Here is a 15,880-nt window from a genome sequence, read left to right as displayed (position 1 = left end):
CAGAAACCTCTGGCCTCAGCCAGTCCTGTCCCAGCTCTGTGCGCAGAACACCTCCCGCGCGCGCAGGGTCTCGCGCCCAGTGGCGTGTGTGTGAGAGGGAAGGGGGGGGGCCTCCGGTGACTGTCACCTCACGTGTCCTGCCCTGCGCGTGCGCGCTGCGTTTCCTGCTCCCGTGACCTTGCGGTGGGGGTTCGCTCGCCTCGCGGCCGGTGCGTGCTCAGCCTCCATTTGCCGGTGCCGGGGCTGTTGCTGGGGGGACGATGCGGGCGCTGGTGCTGCTGTTCCTCCTGGCGGCGGGGCTGGGCCGGGCCGCGACGGAGCAGGGGGCCCTGCCGGCTAAGAAGCTGCGCATGGCCTACGCCACGGGGCCGCTGCTGAAGTTCCAGATCTGGTAAGTGCGCGCTCGGGCTGCGGCCGGCAGCGTCCGCCACCCCCGCCCCGGGCTCGGTTCCGGGAGCGCCGGTCCTCGGCGGGGCGCTGGGGCAGGGGCCTCCAGCCGCTTCTTCCCCCGCTCTGTACGCAGGCGGGGCTCCCTGTGCCAAGCCCGAGACCCGCTGCGGGCGAGCGCGGGCGGCGATGGGGCCTCACCTCCCTCCCCGAGAGTTTCCCGGATCGTGCGGAGCCCTGGGCCCGGTGATTGAGCACCGGTCCCGGTGGCGGGTGGCCGGAGAAGCCCTGCTCGCTGCGGCTCTAGGGGGCTGCAGACTGCGCCGGGCGGTCGCTGTCAGGGAGGGATTGCCAAGCTTCTTGGGTGGCCAGCCTGCTGCTGGGAAGGTTTGCCAGGCGGGGGCTAGTCTAACCGGACTCGGTCAGGCTCTCTTGTGTTGGGGGGGAGGGGTTGTGAGCTCCGTATCTCTCCCCCTCTCTCTGTGCTGAGGAGTTCTACAGATCAAAGAAAATTGCCGAATTGTGTAATATTTTAACTTGTGTTTGTGTGTAGCGTCTAATGTCTCCTTCCCGTTCTCGTTGTAGTTGTTCTTTGCAGTAGTGAGACTCAAATAAGAACTTGGTTTAGATCATAACATGGATAAAGTTGAGATCTGCAGTGTAGTTTGTGTTGGGACCCAGAATGACTTGCATTTCTTTAATCAGGGTGTAAGTCATGGATTTGGGTAAGTGATACCTAGAAAAAATCAGAAGACTACAGAGAAGCAATTAATACTTTAGGTCTTAAAACCGTAGCAGTACCTCTTTTGAACATTAAATGTTTAATGATGAATTTTTCTGATAACTGAATCAGTGTTGAATATATTTTTGTCCTTACCTTTATGATCTCTGCTTCTTTAAAATATACCAGAGATTCATAGGAAGAACTCATATCTTTTAAGGTGGGTTTTTTTGGGTTAATCTTTAGTAGTAGTCTTTTAACCCCTTTCACAGCAAGTGTTAATTTAAAAAAAAATGTTTCTGCTTTTCAGGACTATTTTTAAGCTGCTCTTGTGTACTGTGGTTACATTCGCATAGCAACCCATCACAACTGGGACTCCAGACAGAACAGTAATTAAACAACAACAAAAAAACCCCTTCCCAGCTGCCTTAGTGTTTTAAAATAACATAGAGGCACTTTCAGTTTTTTAATGCTATTGCTGGAACTTTATCATTTATAAAGTTATATCTATATAAAGTTATATATATCTTACTCTCTCTAGTCCTTGATAGAAATTGAGCAATAGTTTGGAAGTTACGTATGCACTTGAATTTATATAATAGCTAACTTTTGGTTTAATAGAAGACACATTTCTCTAGAAAGGGTTCATAGGGCACTGTAAGATTAAAACAGAGCTATTAAACAGCCACCTCAAGGGGAGAATCCAGCCCAACTTCTTGGTTGTCATCTGTAGGGCATAACTGGATTCTGCAGGATCTGAGCTTTACTTTTTAAAAAGTAAGTTACTAGCCCTCATGATTGTGGAGAAAACCTTTCAAATATGAACAGAGTTTAGACAGCTGTGGTTTTGTCTTGAGTCTGCAGACAATGACTGTGAGGTGTGCACTTACCTGGCTCAATTATTCTTATTAGGATGTAGGCTCTAAAGATTAATGATGACCCTTCATTTTAGTAACTGTCTAATTGCGGATCATTTTATCTGACAGGGAGGTGGGAATTGTGAGTTGATGCAGGAGAGAAAATGCTGAGTGAAGCTAAGAGGGGGTACATAAAAACAGGGAATGGAGAGAAGTGTGAGGATGGGGAAGGTAAAGAAAGGGCAGAAGCAGTGGTGGTCCTGAAGGTGAGCATAGTTTCCTTCTGAGTGATGTTGAAGAAGGTTTACCAAATAGCTAAAAGTTTAGTTACTACATTCTACCTTTGGGCTTATGTTATTAGGAGCTCTGCTGTGAATTGATGGTAGTATATAGCATATATGTAATACTAATGCTCATAGACAATAATTTTAAGGAGTCTGACCATTTCCAAAAAATGAGATTTCCACCTTTGAAACTAACTTTTTATCCTATCGCTTTTTTGTACATACTGGGGACATGTCATCAATTAAATGTTATATTTGATGAGCAGCTGAGTTTCTAGCCAAACTTCTTTTTTTAAAAAAGTCACATCATTAACAGACTATTTAGACTTAATTTTAACATGACATTGTGATGTATCTGTAAGTATTTGTAAAAGTGGTAGCTGTTGAAAGGGAAAACATGTCTTGACAGGATGTCAAGGAGTAATTTTGAAATACTTGGTTTTAAAACAGATGTGAAGTGTCTAAGTTTATACAACTTTGCGAAAGATACATTTTATCAACATACAAAATGGTTTCCCACAAATCAGCAAAGGGTTAGTAACAGAAATAGTACTTCATCTAACATTTAAATAACAGATACATCTATTAAATACAGTATTCCATACTGATGTGTTCCATAGTGCTTCAAACCTAAAGAAAAGCTATACTCGGGATCAGAAATAGAGCTGTCCTACATCACCACCAAAATTATGCAGGAAAGAGTATATCTTACCTTCGTGCAGTATTGATCATCTCTGATAGGAGAAGATAAATCTAGCTACATGTCATAAGTTTTATCAGAACTAGTTATTTTGTCTGCTGTCTCTGGTATAATTTTCCACAAGTGCTGCCAGTCTTTATGAACAATGTTCACAGCAGTAGACATCCGATGTCATTAGCATGGCGAGCATTCCCTACTGCACAGTGGTCCCCCAAACGTTTCGTTTTGTGCTCCCCACCCAGTAATAGAATGTGTCCACACTCCCCTGGGCTGGGACCGGGGTGGCAGCTGGGGTGGGAGTGGGGGCTGGAGACCAAGAGTGGGGGCCAGGAGCAGAGCCAAGGCCGCAGCTTGGGGCTGGGTTGCACTGTCTTCCTGCCCCCTCGTGGGGGCTGGCCTAGGCCCCACCGCACCACCCCAACAGTCCTGTGTGCTCCTCTGTGGGGGTGTGCCCCACAGTTTGGGGACCACTGCCTGATTGAGACAGCATGCAATCCATTTCAGCAGGAAGAAAATATTCCATGTTGGAGCAAGAATGTGCACCCCAAGCCCATAAAAATTAATGGAGTCGTTTCATATTGGTGCTAGTGATTCTATAAAACACTACAAGTAACAAACTTTAGTCAAGATAATATAGCTCTTCATTTTCTTACTTACTATTTCTATATATTTTCATATATTAATGAGACATGCAATCAGATTTTACCTGAAACAGTTTTTACATTTACAAGACATAGGTGTGCATCTTCATAGTTTACTAGAATAAACTAGCATGTTTGACCCTGTATTCATTATCTAAATTCTTCTCTCCATAATAATTTTTAGTAGACATTTGTTTTGACATCAGTCTATTCACTTTTAGAATGATATAACTAAAATTACCTATCCTTGACAGTCTGTGAAACGTGCTTAATTGAAACTACTGGAAATGCAACAGTATATCACAGTTTTATAGGAAAGTTCTTTTGTTCAAAGTAAAATCTCAGAGTAAAATTGTGTGCATGCAAATACAATTTTCCTGTTATGACAAATTTTCTTGGTTTGTCAAACAAATAGTTTAATTGCCTTTTTAAACTATTTTAAATAGTTACTTAGTTTTATGAAGCAAATACCATTAGACCTAACTTATATATGTCTCAAGGCCAAATTGCAGTTCAAAATATTTAAAACTGTCGTTATTTCAATAATATGTTTTGAGTGCTCCTGCTAGCCAATGAGTGGGGCATTCCATACAAGTAAAAATAAAGGGTCTTTCTACTTGGGTCCTGTGACTCTTTTACAGTGGCTCCATCTATGCTGTGACAGTTCAGAATGTCTGTGGCAACTACTGTGGAAGCTTCCCCAACTCCCAGCTTGGTGCTAGATTTAGAAAAGATCCTCTTCAATATATTTCATAGTGTTGTAACATTTATTTATTTCAAAGGATATAAAATGGGAAAACTTCATGTAAACATGCGGTACTGCATATTTTTTTAAAAGGAACTTCTGATTCCTTATGGGTTGATTCCATGCTCCAACAAGAGCATTTCTTGGCACCTGTGGTATCTCAGATGTGTGCTCTGGAGTGTTTCAGTGAACAAAAACAAACATAAAAGACTCTAAAGTGTGTGTGTGGGAGGGGTGTCATAATTTGTGCTAAATAATCTCCTTACTATTTGATGAGGGGCAATTCATTGCATGTTTAATGAAGTTGATGTAATTTTTGTAATTTGTTGGCAGTTCACTGCTAAAAATACCTTTTTTCAGAGCTCCCCCCCCACTGTCTGTCATCTTCATTTTCACTGCTGTGTCTGAGCATAGATAATTTCATTTGTAGAAGGTACAGCTGTTTATAATAGGCTGGACTGTCCAAGACAATAACAAAACCATGGCCTTTCCAACAATGTTTGAGATTTAATGAGAATGATTGTAGTACACTTCTTACTAAAAAGAAACTTTATTGAGGGCACTTTCCTCCAAGTACTATCAGTCAAAAAAAAAAAAAAGTTGCTTATTTGTACCTCAGCAATGGATATTCTCTTTATGCTGGTTGTATGAAGCTCATGACTGTTAGAGATTGTAGTATTAAATAGCTAGACAGCTTTTTATAGACGTTTTTATTCAAGATTTTTGGCTGAAGTCTGAAAGTAGAAAACAATCTTTGTCTTCCTTAACCCCTTTAACCATATTTCTGCTTAAATTGACTGATGAGAGCAGGATAAAGTATCAGTTTAGGATTTTGCTGTAGCCTCAGCTGAATGAATGATAATTGTCTTGATTGGTATGACTGTCTGATGAAGGTGATCCAGTATAAGGCTCTTAAGTGAACGTTTAAGAACATCGATTTCTGAGTTCATTTGTAAGGTGTAAATACCTTTTTTGCTGTGGCGCAGTCTATTAATTGGTCAAAAATTGTTAAAGTAGTATTTCACTCTAAATGATCATGAGGACTTGTGGAGAGTTTGTATATCTATATTACCAAAAAAAAGAGATATCAAATCTATGCCTCACCATCTGTCAGTATAAACATTTGTCCAAAGTTACATTGTTAATGTTTTTTTTCCCCTCTAGTGTTTCCTGAGGCTACAGGCGGGTGTTTGAGGAGTACATGCGGGTTATTAGCCAGCGGTACCCAGACATCCGCATTGAAGGGGAAAACTACCTTCCGCAACCTATATATAGGTAAGTATATGGCTTATCGGCTTATAAACTAGCAGAATGAACCTGTAATGGCTGTATGTACAATTTGTACATATCTCTCAAAGTAGAACAACAGTTTAAAAAGTGTGGGTTAATTTTTTAAGGTATTAAAATAGTCTCTTGTAAAGTCTTTCAGTTTCCATATGAAGGTATTTCCCTTCTCATTTCTAAATCAGATTTAAAGAAAAGAAACGGAGATATATTTTCCCTTGGCAGATGATCCTTATGTGAATATTTGAAAAAAAACAAAAAAAATTACATCTGTCTGTATCATAATATTTGAGGGCAGGTTAAATTAATTGTTCACCTTTGTTCCATGATGATGTCCCTGGACATTAGTTCACATCATCTATCCCTTTTGTAGTTCACTGTTCATATTTACATAATGTTGCATAATATATATATATATAAAGGCTACACTGGGAATGGAGAAGTAGATTTTAAAATTAGTTTTCTTGTGACTTGATCATAAACTGGAGAATTTCTTTAAACATAATTTAAAACCTGGTGATGAAGGGTGAGGAAATAAATGAAAATGGAATGATTTTTATTTTTGTATTCAGTAATTTACAGGCTAGAAAACTAATGTTGGTGTAAAAGTACTGCAGTGGTTACTGGACCACTTACTTGTCTAATTGCCTCTTGCAGAAATGTTACCAGTTGTAATGAGGCAAAATAAACATTGCAGAAGATTTTTAAAAGCTTTAGTGACTTTACACACAGAATTTTAAAGTTAAATTGTTCTCTGATGTGGGTTTAACCCTCTCATGATGAGTTATAGGGATTTATGTACTCACTGAGAGAACACAGTTCAAGTGGATGTATTTGAGCATCGGTCATTGAAGATATTATTCTGAAATACGATAAAAGACTGAGTACATTTGCCAGCCTAAGATATTAGGCAAACTGTCAAATACAAATATCAGTTGTATTTATCCTTGTACTTTATTAAATATATCTTTAAAATGACATCCAGACAGTATGCTATGTCTGTTTTATGTTTTTGTTAAATGAAAAACATTCTAATTCTGCTCTTCTGGATGATCTTAAAAGCCATATATTTTACAAATGGGTGTGGTATTACTTTCTATAAAATTTTTGATTATACAGTGTGAAAATAATTCTAATTGGAGTGATTTCGGCTCTAAAGTGGTGCGGTATTAACTAAAAATCTCCTTAGTGACTGTTATGTCTTTGATTTTGATAGACACATAGCATCCTTCCTGTCAGTCTTCAAACTAGTATTAATAGGCTTAATAATTATCGGCAAGGATCCCTTCGCTTTCTTTGGCATGCAAGCTCCAAGTATCTGGCAGTGGGGCCAAGAAAATAAGGTACACCATTTCCTTTCCTTTAAAAGTAACTTTTTGGTGGTAGGGGCTGACTTTATTGTGACTTGTATAGAAACTGATGCAATATCTGTATTCAGCGTGTTTGTACACTGCAGGTGTTTTTTAAGGTACAAATATCTAAAATCTTTATTAGGGAGTATCTAAATTTACTTGACAAATGGAAGGATATTCTAATTGTTCTTAACAATGGTGTCATAAATATAAAGGGAAGGGTAACCACCTTTCTGTATACAGTGCTATAAAATCCCTCCTGGCCAGAGGCAACATCCTGCTACCTGTAAAGGGTTAAAAAGCTCAGCTAACCTGGCTGGCACCTGACCCAAAGGACCAAAAAGGGGACAAGATACTTTCAAATCTTAGAGGGGTGGAGGAGGGGAAGGCTTTTGTTTGTGCTCTTTGTTTATGTGGTGGTTCTCTCTTGGAACTGAGAGAGGCCAGACAGAAATCCATCTTCTCCAACCCATCCTAATCCAAGTCTCCAGTATTGCAACCAGTATAGGTAAGCCAGGCAAGGCGGATTAGTTTCTTTTATTTTATGTGAATTTTCACTGTGTTAAGAGGGAGGTTTATTCCTGTTTTCTGTATCTTTAAGGTTTTGCCCAGAGGGAGATCCTCTGTGTTTTGAATCTGAATACCCTGTAAAGTATTTTCCATCCTGATTTTACAGAGATGATTTTTACCTTTCTTTTTTTTTAATAAAATCCTTCTTTTAAGAACCTGACTGATTTTTTTCCATTGTTCCAAGATCCAGGGGTTTGGGTCTTTGATGATTTTGTAACCAATTGGTTAGGATATTATTCTCAAGCCTCCCCAGGAAAGGGGGTGTGTAGGGCTTGGGGGGAAATTTGGGGGGGAAGATGTCTCCAAGTGGTCTCTTTCCCTGTTCTTTGTTTTAAAACTCCTGGTGGTAGCAGCATACTGTTCAAGGACAAGGCAAAGTTTGTACCTTGTGGAAGTTTTTAACCTAAGCTGGTAAGAATAAGCTTAGGGGGTCTTTCTTGCGGGTCCCCACATCTGTACCCTAGAGTTCAGAGTGGGGAAGGAACCTTGACAAATGGTTATGGTCCTACCAAATTCACAGCCATGAAAAACGAATCACGGGTGGTGAAATCTGATCTTTTGTGTGCTTTTACCCCTTTCTGTGCAGATTTAATGGGGAGACCAGCGTTTCTGAAATTGGGGGCCCTGACCCAAAAGGGAGTTGCAGGGGGGTCGCAAGGTTATTTTAGGTGGGTCGTGGAGTTGCCACCCTTACTTCTGTACTGCCTTCAGATCTGGGTGGCTGGAGAGCGGTGGCTGCTGACTAAGGGCCAAGTTCTGCAGGCAGCAGTGCAGAAGAAAGGGTGGCAATACCATACCATGCCATCCTTCTGTGCTGCTGCTGGCCGTGGCTCTGCCTTCAGAGCTGGGCTCCCAGCCAGCAGCCACTGCTCTCCAGCTACTCAGCTCTGAAAGCAGTGCCACTGCCAGCACCAGCATAGAAGTAAGGGTCGCGCAACCCCCACTACAATAACCTTGCAGCCCACCCCCCACTCCTTTTTGGGTCAGGACCCCTACAATTACAACACCATGAAATTTCAGATTTAAATAGCTGAAATCATGAAAATTATGATTTTAAAAATCCTGTGACTGTTAAATTGACCAAAATGGACCATGAATTTGGTAGGGCCCTATCAATGGTGCTTGGGTTTTTTGTCATAGATCCAGATTTGATTGCTGGTCTTTTGCTTTCCAGACTGATAATATGGTAAAAGGAGCACCAAAAGATAAAGCTGTAGCATTGACTGGCTACAAAGGGAGTCTTTACCAGTCAGTAGGGAGTAATTTTTACATAGTCATTGAGAGTAGAATCACAGTTTTTAAATGTATGGATTAATTTTTTTAAGGTGTTACTCCTGTCTTTCCTTTAGCATTAACTCCTGGCTATTTGATAGTTATTTCTTATTAACACTTTTATTCATTTTTTAGAAAAGCAAGATCTCTATTTGAACTTCAGAATATTCTTTCTTCTTTTGTAGAATATGCCCTGCATGCTTTAAGGGAAACTTTCGTTACTGATGAGATGAATATCCCGTAAAATCAATCCTAAAATGACACTGTTCTTTTTGTAATAGTTCTGTTCTTAAACTGGCTGTTCTTGGAAGTGATTGATTAACTCCAACTCTGAAGAGTCCCTCTAATTTAAAAAAAATAATAATTGAGAAACTTTATCTGGTTTATGCTTTTAAGGGCTAGTCTACACTGGCAACCCTAAAGTGCTGCCATAGCAGCTCTTTAACATGCCTTGTGTAGTCACGCCAGAGCGCTGAGAGAGAGCTCTCCCAGCACTCTAAAAAAACCACCTCCACAAGAGGCTTAGCTACCAGTGCTGAGAGCATGGCTCCCAGTGCTGGTGCACTGTTTACACTGGTGCTTTACAGCACGGAAATTTGCTGTACTCAGGGGCGTGTTTTTTCACACCCCTGAGCGAGAAAGTTGCAGCACTGTAAATTGCCAATGTAGACAAGCCCTAAGGCTGTTGTAATTTGACACATCTTTAAATATTGAGTTTATTATGGGTGCAGCAAACCTCAAACTTAACTACCTGTGAGGTAGGTGTGCATTAGCAATCAATTGAAACACATGGAAATACTAGAGTACTTGATTGACAAAACAAGCTAAACCAACAAAGTAGTGGATACACCTGTCCTGCACAATAGCCTGACCTTGCTAATGACTTCACTAAGAAATGACTGGGAGTTTTATTGGTCTGAATATTTCTCATGCTAAATCCATTGGTTCCTGGATACCAGTGTGAACAGACTGGTGTTTAATACTTAATATGAAAAGTTAAAACTATAAATAAATGTACTAGCTATGAAATCTCCCAATGCTATGTTACTGAAGATTGCATCACTTGATCCTTGGTGTATAATGCCATAAGAGAATTTAAAAGAATGGTGTGGAAGGAAAATGCTAGTAGGGTTTTCCGGGGGGGGGGAGTACAATGACTAACTTACACTTATCAAAGGTACCATATATTTAGGCACGGAATATTTGTTTCTGGCTACTCAGATTATTGTGGAGAGTACTTCTATAAATCCTTTCACTGGTTTTTCATGTAAACGCTGTTAAAATTGTACATCTACCTTTTGGCTCTGCAGAATGTGAATGGTTTTCTTAAAGTGGATACATCTTAGTTTACAGTATACTTGAAAATGAAACCTTAAGAATCAAGTGGTTCAATATTACTTCAATATTGAACTTCCAGAGTAGCAAGAAAATGTTTTACAAACTACTATTTAGATTAGGAAGCAAGGAAGATACTAAACAACTATGTGACTATAAACTTGTTTGAGAAAGTGCAAATTAACAATTGAAAAGGTTTTAGTTTGTAAAGATGTAGCATGGTTCACAAGACCTCATTATCTCTGAAATTCACACTAATTCTTAATTGGTTCTAGGTCTATGCTTGTATGATGGTTTTCTTCCTGAGCAATATGATTGAGAACCAGTGTATGTCAACAGGTGCATTTGAAATAACTTTGAATGGTGAGTTTTGAATGTTATTTGAAGGAATTGCTTTGTGTACGCTATACGTATGCTATATACTACAAGAGTTCTCCAAGGCTACCAGCCTCTCCTAAATGAAGTAATGAGGGAGCAAATCAGATAAAGCAGTTACCTGTGAAATTTGTGGATGTTAATTCTTTAACATATTGGATAACTACTGTCTGTAGGTTGTATAAGGTGGTTCTTATTTGCCTTTCATCTTGAAGCTCACCTGGGGGAAACTTATTATTACTTAAAAGTGAACTAAATGCTGCTTATAACTAAACATAAAGAAGAGAGGCACTAGATTACTAACAAGACATACATGTGGACTTCAAACTGCTAATTTAAAAACACAATAATAAAAACTTAAGCTTTCCTTTAGTGGTGCCTCATTACTCTGAAATCCCCTTTGGGAGTGGTGAGTGCTCTTTCTTATGTAAGCACTGTGTCACAAGACATAGGTGATACTGGTCAGCCAAGGAAGAAATAGGGAGGGAGTTGTCTGCTTTCTCTTCTGTGGGTTTATGTCCCTTCTCTTGGCTAATATGTCTCAGACCTGAGCTATTTCTACTTCTGGATTCTTAGCAACTATGACTGGATTAATAGTGCCAATTTTCATCTGCAGCAGTCCTGGAGCTTGTAATCTTCCCTTTCTGATTTGGACCTCCAAATAATTATCTATTCCTTTCTATTACATTAATCCAACCAGGAGGTGACATTCTACTGACAGCTGCCATTGCAGACCTGTCACAAGCTTAATGCAGTGCAGAATGCAGTGGCCTGTTTCTTTTGTGGCTCTGGCCACTATAATCATGTAACTCCAAGGCTGTGTGGTTTTATACTGGCTTTATAACTGCATCAGAATGAAGTTCAGGGTTATTTAAGTTTTGAGTGCACTGGAACATTTCTGCTTGAGACTGCTTACATGTAATGTTGCATCATGATGGCTAAAATTGGCTGTGTACTATTCTTGAATTAGAACTGGTGGCAGAGCCTTCATGGGAAAGGATCTTCACCTTTGTTCAGTCAGGCTTTTGCCTTATTACTGTTAGGTGTGGGAGTGATCATTAATGTTGTCAAACATAGCCGATCAATTGTATTTTTATCTGTAAGGTGGCCAGGTGCTAATGTGATGAGTGCCATAGAAATAGTTGAGTGAGTAAATGAATTAAAAACCTGCCAACACCAGAGCTGAAGGTTGTGTTTAAATAGCTACTCCTGAGGGCATTCTGGGCCAAAAAAGTTAAAATTCTGCACACGATATTTTAAAATTCTGCAAGTTTTATTTGTCAATAAATAAATGCAGAGGCTCTAGCGTGGCAGTGGGGGGCACGGGCTACTGGCTGCACGAAGGTTGGAGATCACTCTGCAGCCCCCCCCCCGCCCCACACACACACACATCCTGAGACACGGACTCAGCGGTGAGGCTGCACCTGACACAGCACAAGGCCTGGCCCTGCCCCAGAAACACCCTGGGGCTCTGCCCCGCTGCATCAGGTGCACCAGGTGTGGGGCAGGTAAGCTCAATCAGGCAGGATCCAAGTGTTGAGGGGCTCAGTGTAGAGGGATCCAGGTATGGGGTGAGAGGATTCTGTGTGGGACAGTCTGGGTGCAGGCAGCTCAGTTCGGGGGATGGGGGGGGGGTGTCTATGTGTGGGGGAGATCTGGGTGCTCAGAGGCTCATTGTGGGGGTTCCAGGTGCAGGGGCAACGGGACTCTGCAGGGGCTTCCAGGTGAAGATTGTTGGGGCTCAGTGGAGTGGTCTGGGTATGGGGGTCTCAGCAGGGGGGGGTCTGGGTGCAGCTAGTTGGCAGTCAGTGGCGTGGGGGTCTGGATGTGGTGGTGCAGGGGGTGGGGCATCAGGGTCAGAGTTTGAGTGCAGGGATCTCAGTGGAGGGCGGTCTGGGTACAGGGGTGGGGGTCTGGAAGCAGGGTGTCTGGTTGCAGGGGTTGAGATTCAGTAGGGTGGGGTCTGGGTATGGAGGGCTAGGGGGGTTCTGGATGTACTGGGTTGGGCTTGGCTGGGGTGTCTGTTATGGGAGGTCCAGATGTACAGGTGTTGGATGGATGGGGGGGAGCAGCTATCTGTACAGTGACCTCCCCCCCCACAGCTGAGGAGTGATGGAAGCAGGGGAGGATGCTGAGCTTCCTGCAGCTGGGGGAGGTTTCTGGGGGTGGGTCTGGCACAGCACCAGCCTCTCCTTGCAGGGGAAGAGGAAGTCCTGTCCTCTCCAGCCCAGCAGGGACTAGCAGCTGATCCCAGCTCAGGGTAGGAGCCACTGGCTGGGGTATCCTTCGCCCTGCAGTGATTTACCTCTCCGCCAGCTGCTCTGGTATCTGCGCTGCTAGGGAGTGGTGCGTGACTGCTCTTGTCGCTTCCCTGTCAAAAAGTAATTTTTCTACGAGGAAGTAAAGAAGTCTGTGGGGAACGTGAATTCTGCACACGCGCAGTGGCGCAGAATTCCCCATATGAGTGAATAGCTGAGGGCATTGCTGACCACTAAAACTATTCAGGAAATGTGCCACGTGTTACAGGATAAACAGCCTTCTGTCTTGGTCTTGGCAAGTACAGACCTTTTTCGTTCAGCCTTAAACAGATTACAGGTAGATAGAAATGAGTTGAAAGCTGATCAGACCAACAAGATTTAAGCCTTAGCTATGGTTAAAAGACCCAAAAATCTAGACTGCACCCATGTCTGGGGGAGGGAGGGAATCTGTTAGTAGCTGAGGACAGGAAGGGTATGGATATTTTTGACTCTGAATCCTTATGGTACCTTTTTAAGCAAGGAGCTTAGTGCTTACCCATAATCATTTGGGATGCAGGGTGCTCTACTTCATTTTAATACATTCAAAGGCTTGCAGAGATTCTTGTTCCAGATAACTTCCTGAATATAAGACCAAACTGTTGCTCAACTTCTTGGCTCTAATTAGATGACTACAGGTTTTCCTACTACAGCTCTACCCCGATATAATGCTGTCCTCGGGAGCCAAAAAAATCTTACTGTGTTATAGGTGAAACCGTGTTATATCGAACTTGCTTTGATCCACTGGAGCGTGCAGCCTCCCCCTCCCCCTGAAGCACTGCTTTACCGCGTTATATCTGAATTCGTGTTACATTGGGGTAGAGGTGTACTTCTAATTGTGTGCTTTTTTCGTTTTTTGTGTTAGATGTTCCAGTGTGGTCTAAGCTGGAGTCTGGTCACCTTCCTTCCATGCAGCAGCTTGTCCAAATTCTTGATAATGAAATGAAACTCAACGTGCACATGGAGTCAATGCACCATCATCGATCATAGCCCCATCTAGCAGCACTGAAAACTTCTTGTAAGTGTGTGGGTGAATGGGTAGTGGTGGTTTTTGTTTGCTTGTGCTGCAGTCACTAGCTACCTTATTAATCAGCAATGCAAAGGATTGTATGGTAAATGGCTGTTCAAGCCAAAGATCCAATTGAGCAGAATAGTCAGGCCACTGTTCAGGAGTGTCTGATCCAAAAACTATTTAGGTGAGTTGTAATTTAACATTTGAGTAGAGCTGTCAAGAGATTAAAAAAATTAATCATGATTAATCGTGCTATTAAACAATAATAGAATACCATTTATTTAAATATTTTTGGATGTTTTCTACATTTTCAAATATATTGATTTCAATTATAACACAGAATACAAAGTGTACAGTGTTCATTTTATATTTTTGATTACAAATATTTGTGCTGTAAAAAACAAAATAAATAGTATTTTTAATTCACCTAATAAAGTACTGTAGTACAAGCTCTTTATCGTGAAAGTGAACTTACGAATGTAGTTATGTACGAAAAAATAACTGCATTCAGAAATACAGCCATGTAAAACTGTAGAGCCTACAAGTCCACTCAGTCTTATTTCTTGTTCAGCCATTTGCTCAGACAAACAAGTTTGTTTATGTTTGCAGGAGATAATGCTGCCTGCTTCTTGTCCACAATGTCACCTGAAAGTGAGAACAGGCCTTTGCATGGCACTGCTGTAGCTGGTGTTACAAGATATTTATGTGCCAGATGCACTAAAGATTCATATGTCCCTTCATCCTTCAACCACCATTCCAGAGAACGTGTCCATGCTGATGACAGGTTCTGCTTGAAAACAGTCCAAAGCAGTGCGGACCAACGCATGTTCATTTTCATCGCCTGAGTCAGATGCCACCAACAGAAGGATGATTTTTATTTTTGGTAGTTTGGGTTCTGTAGTTTCCTCAGCGTAGTGTTGCTCTTTTAAGACTTCTGAAAGCATGCTCCATACCTCATCCCTCTCAGATTTTGGAAGGCACTTCAGGTTCTTAAACCTTGGGTTGAGTGCTGTAGCTGTCTTTAGAAATCTCACATTGGTACCTTCTTTGCGTTTTGTCAAATCTGCAGCGAAAGTGTTCTTAAAATGAACAAGTGTTGAATCATCATCCAAGACTGCTAGAACATGAAATATATGGCAGAATGCGGGTAAAATAGAGCCAGAGACCTACAATTTTTCCCTAAGGAGTTCAGTCACAAATTTTAAAAATGTGTTAATTGAGTGTCATCAGCATGGAAGCATGTCCTCTGAAATGGTGGCCAAAGCATGAAAGGGCATACAAATGTTTAGCATATCTGGCACGTAAATACCTTCAATACCTTGTCTTAGTGATTGGCTGAACGAGAAGTAGGACTGAGTGGACTTTAAGTTTTTTGGATCGTTTTGTTAATGCAGTTATGTAACAAAAAACCCCTAATTTGTAAGTTGCACTTTCATGATAGAGATTGCACTACAGTACTTGTATGAAGTGAATTGAAAAATACTGTTTCTTGTTTTTATAGTGCAAATATCTGTAATCAAAAATATAAAGTGAGCAGTGTACACATTGTATTCTGTGTTGTAATTGAAATCAATATATTTGAAAATGTAGAAAAACATCCAGAAATATTTAATACATTTCAGTTGGTATTCTGTTTAACACAGCGATTAAAACTGTGATTAATTGCGATTAATTTTTTTCATCGCGATTAATTTTGAGTTAATCACGTGAGTTAACTGATTATTTGACAGCCCTACATTTTAGTGTAATATAACTTTTACATAACACTTCATGATAATGCAAGCTAAAGATTTACCTTATGACAGTATGTGGAAAAACGCCTATAAAATGAAGGAAATCACACAGACTCAGGAAATGTTGCCCTTGATGTGAAAATTATTGTCCATTTAAGTCTATTACCAAAAGCTTTAGAGAGTGCCTAGCACTCATTCTGTTTGGTGGTTGACCCAGGCCAGCTCCATCTCCTCTTGCCATTGCACTGAGTGAATCCTGCCAGCCAGCCTATTGATCAGATCATGGTGGAGATCAAACTTCAAAGGGATTGACACCTC

At 41.2% G+C, this 15,880-nt stretch overlaps 2 protein-coding genes across 3 annotated transcripts in view; both read left to right on the top strand.

The window, feature by feature from the left end:
• The first annotated feature begins 34 nt into the window (after window positions 1–34).
• SELENOT (selenoprotein T) overlaps window positions 35–15,880 on the top strand; it is an 18,415-nt gene continuing 2,569 nt past the window's right edge. Inside the window, exons 1-5 of one of the 2 annotated variants that reach the window (XM_007057377.4) lie at window positions 35–391; window positions 5,500–5,610; window positions 6,836–6,962; window positions 10,424–10,511; window positions 13,683–13,835. In XM_007057377.4, the coding sequence (XP_007057439.3) occupies window positions 261–391; window positions 5,500–5,610; window positions 6,836–6,962; window positions 10,424–10,511; window positions 13,683–13,807 (582 nt within the window). In that variant the 5' untranslated portion in view covers window positions 35–260 and the 3' untranslated portion in view covers window positions 13,808–13,835. Of the gene's footprint in view, window positions 392–5,499; window positions 5,611–6,808; window positions 6,963–10,423; window positions 10,512–13,682; window positions 13,836–15,880 lie in introns of both variants that reach the window. The other variant, XM_043522373.1, reaches the window with a different exon arrangement.
• The window catches only part of LOC102940735 (glucose-dependent insulinotropic receptor), a 20,865-nt gene continuing 15,502 nt past the window's right edge, over window positions 10,518–15,880 (top strand). Inside the window, exon 1 of the mRNA XM_043522372.1 lies at window positions 10,518–10,932. The gene's annotated coding sequence lies outside the window, so the exon portion shown is untranslated. The remainder of the gene's footprint in view (window positions 10,933–15,880) is intronic.

The sequence above is a fragment of the Chelonia mydas genome, chromosome 9 (assembly GCF_015237465.2).
Source record: "Chelonia mydas isolate rCheMyd1 chromosome 9, rCheMyd1.pri.v2, whole genome shotgun sequence".
In the NCBI taxonomy this organism is placed as follows: domain Eukaryota; kingdom Metazoa; phylum Chordata; order Testudines; family Cheloniidae; genus Chelonia; species Chelonia mydas.
This window is presented reverse-complemented; position numbering and strand designations above follow the sequence as displayed.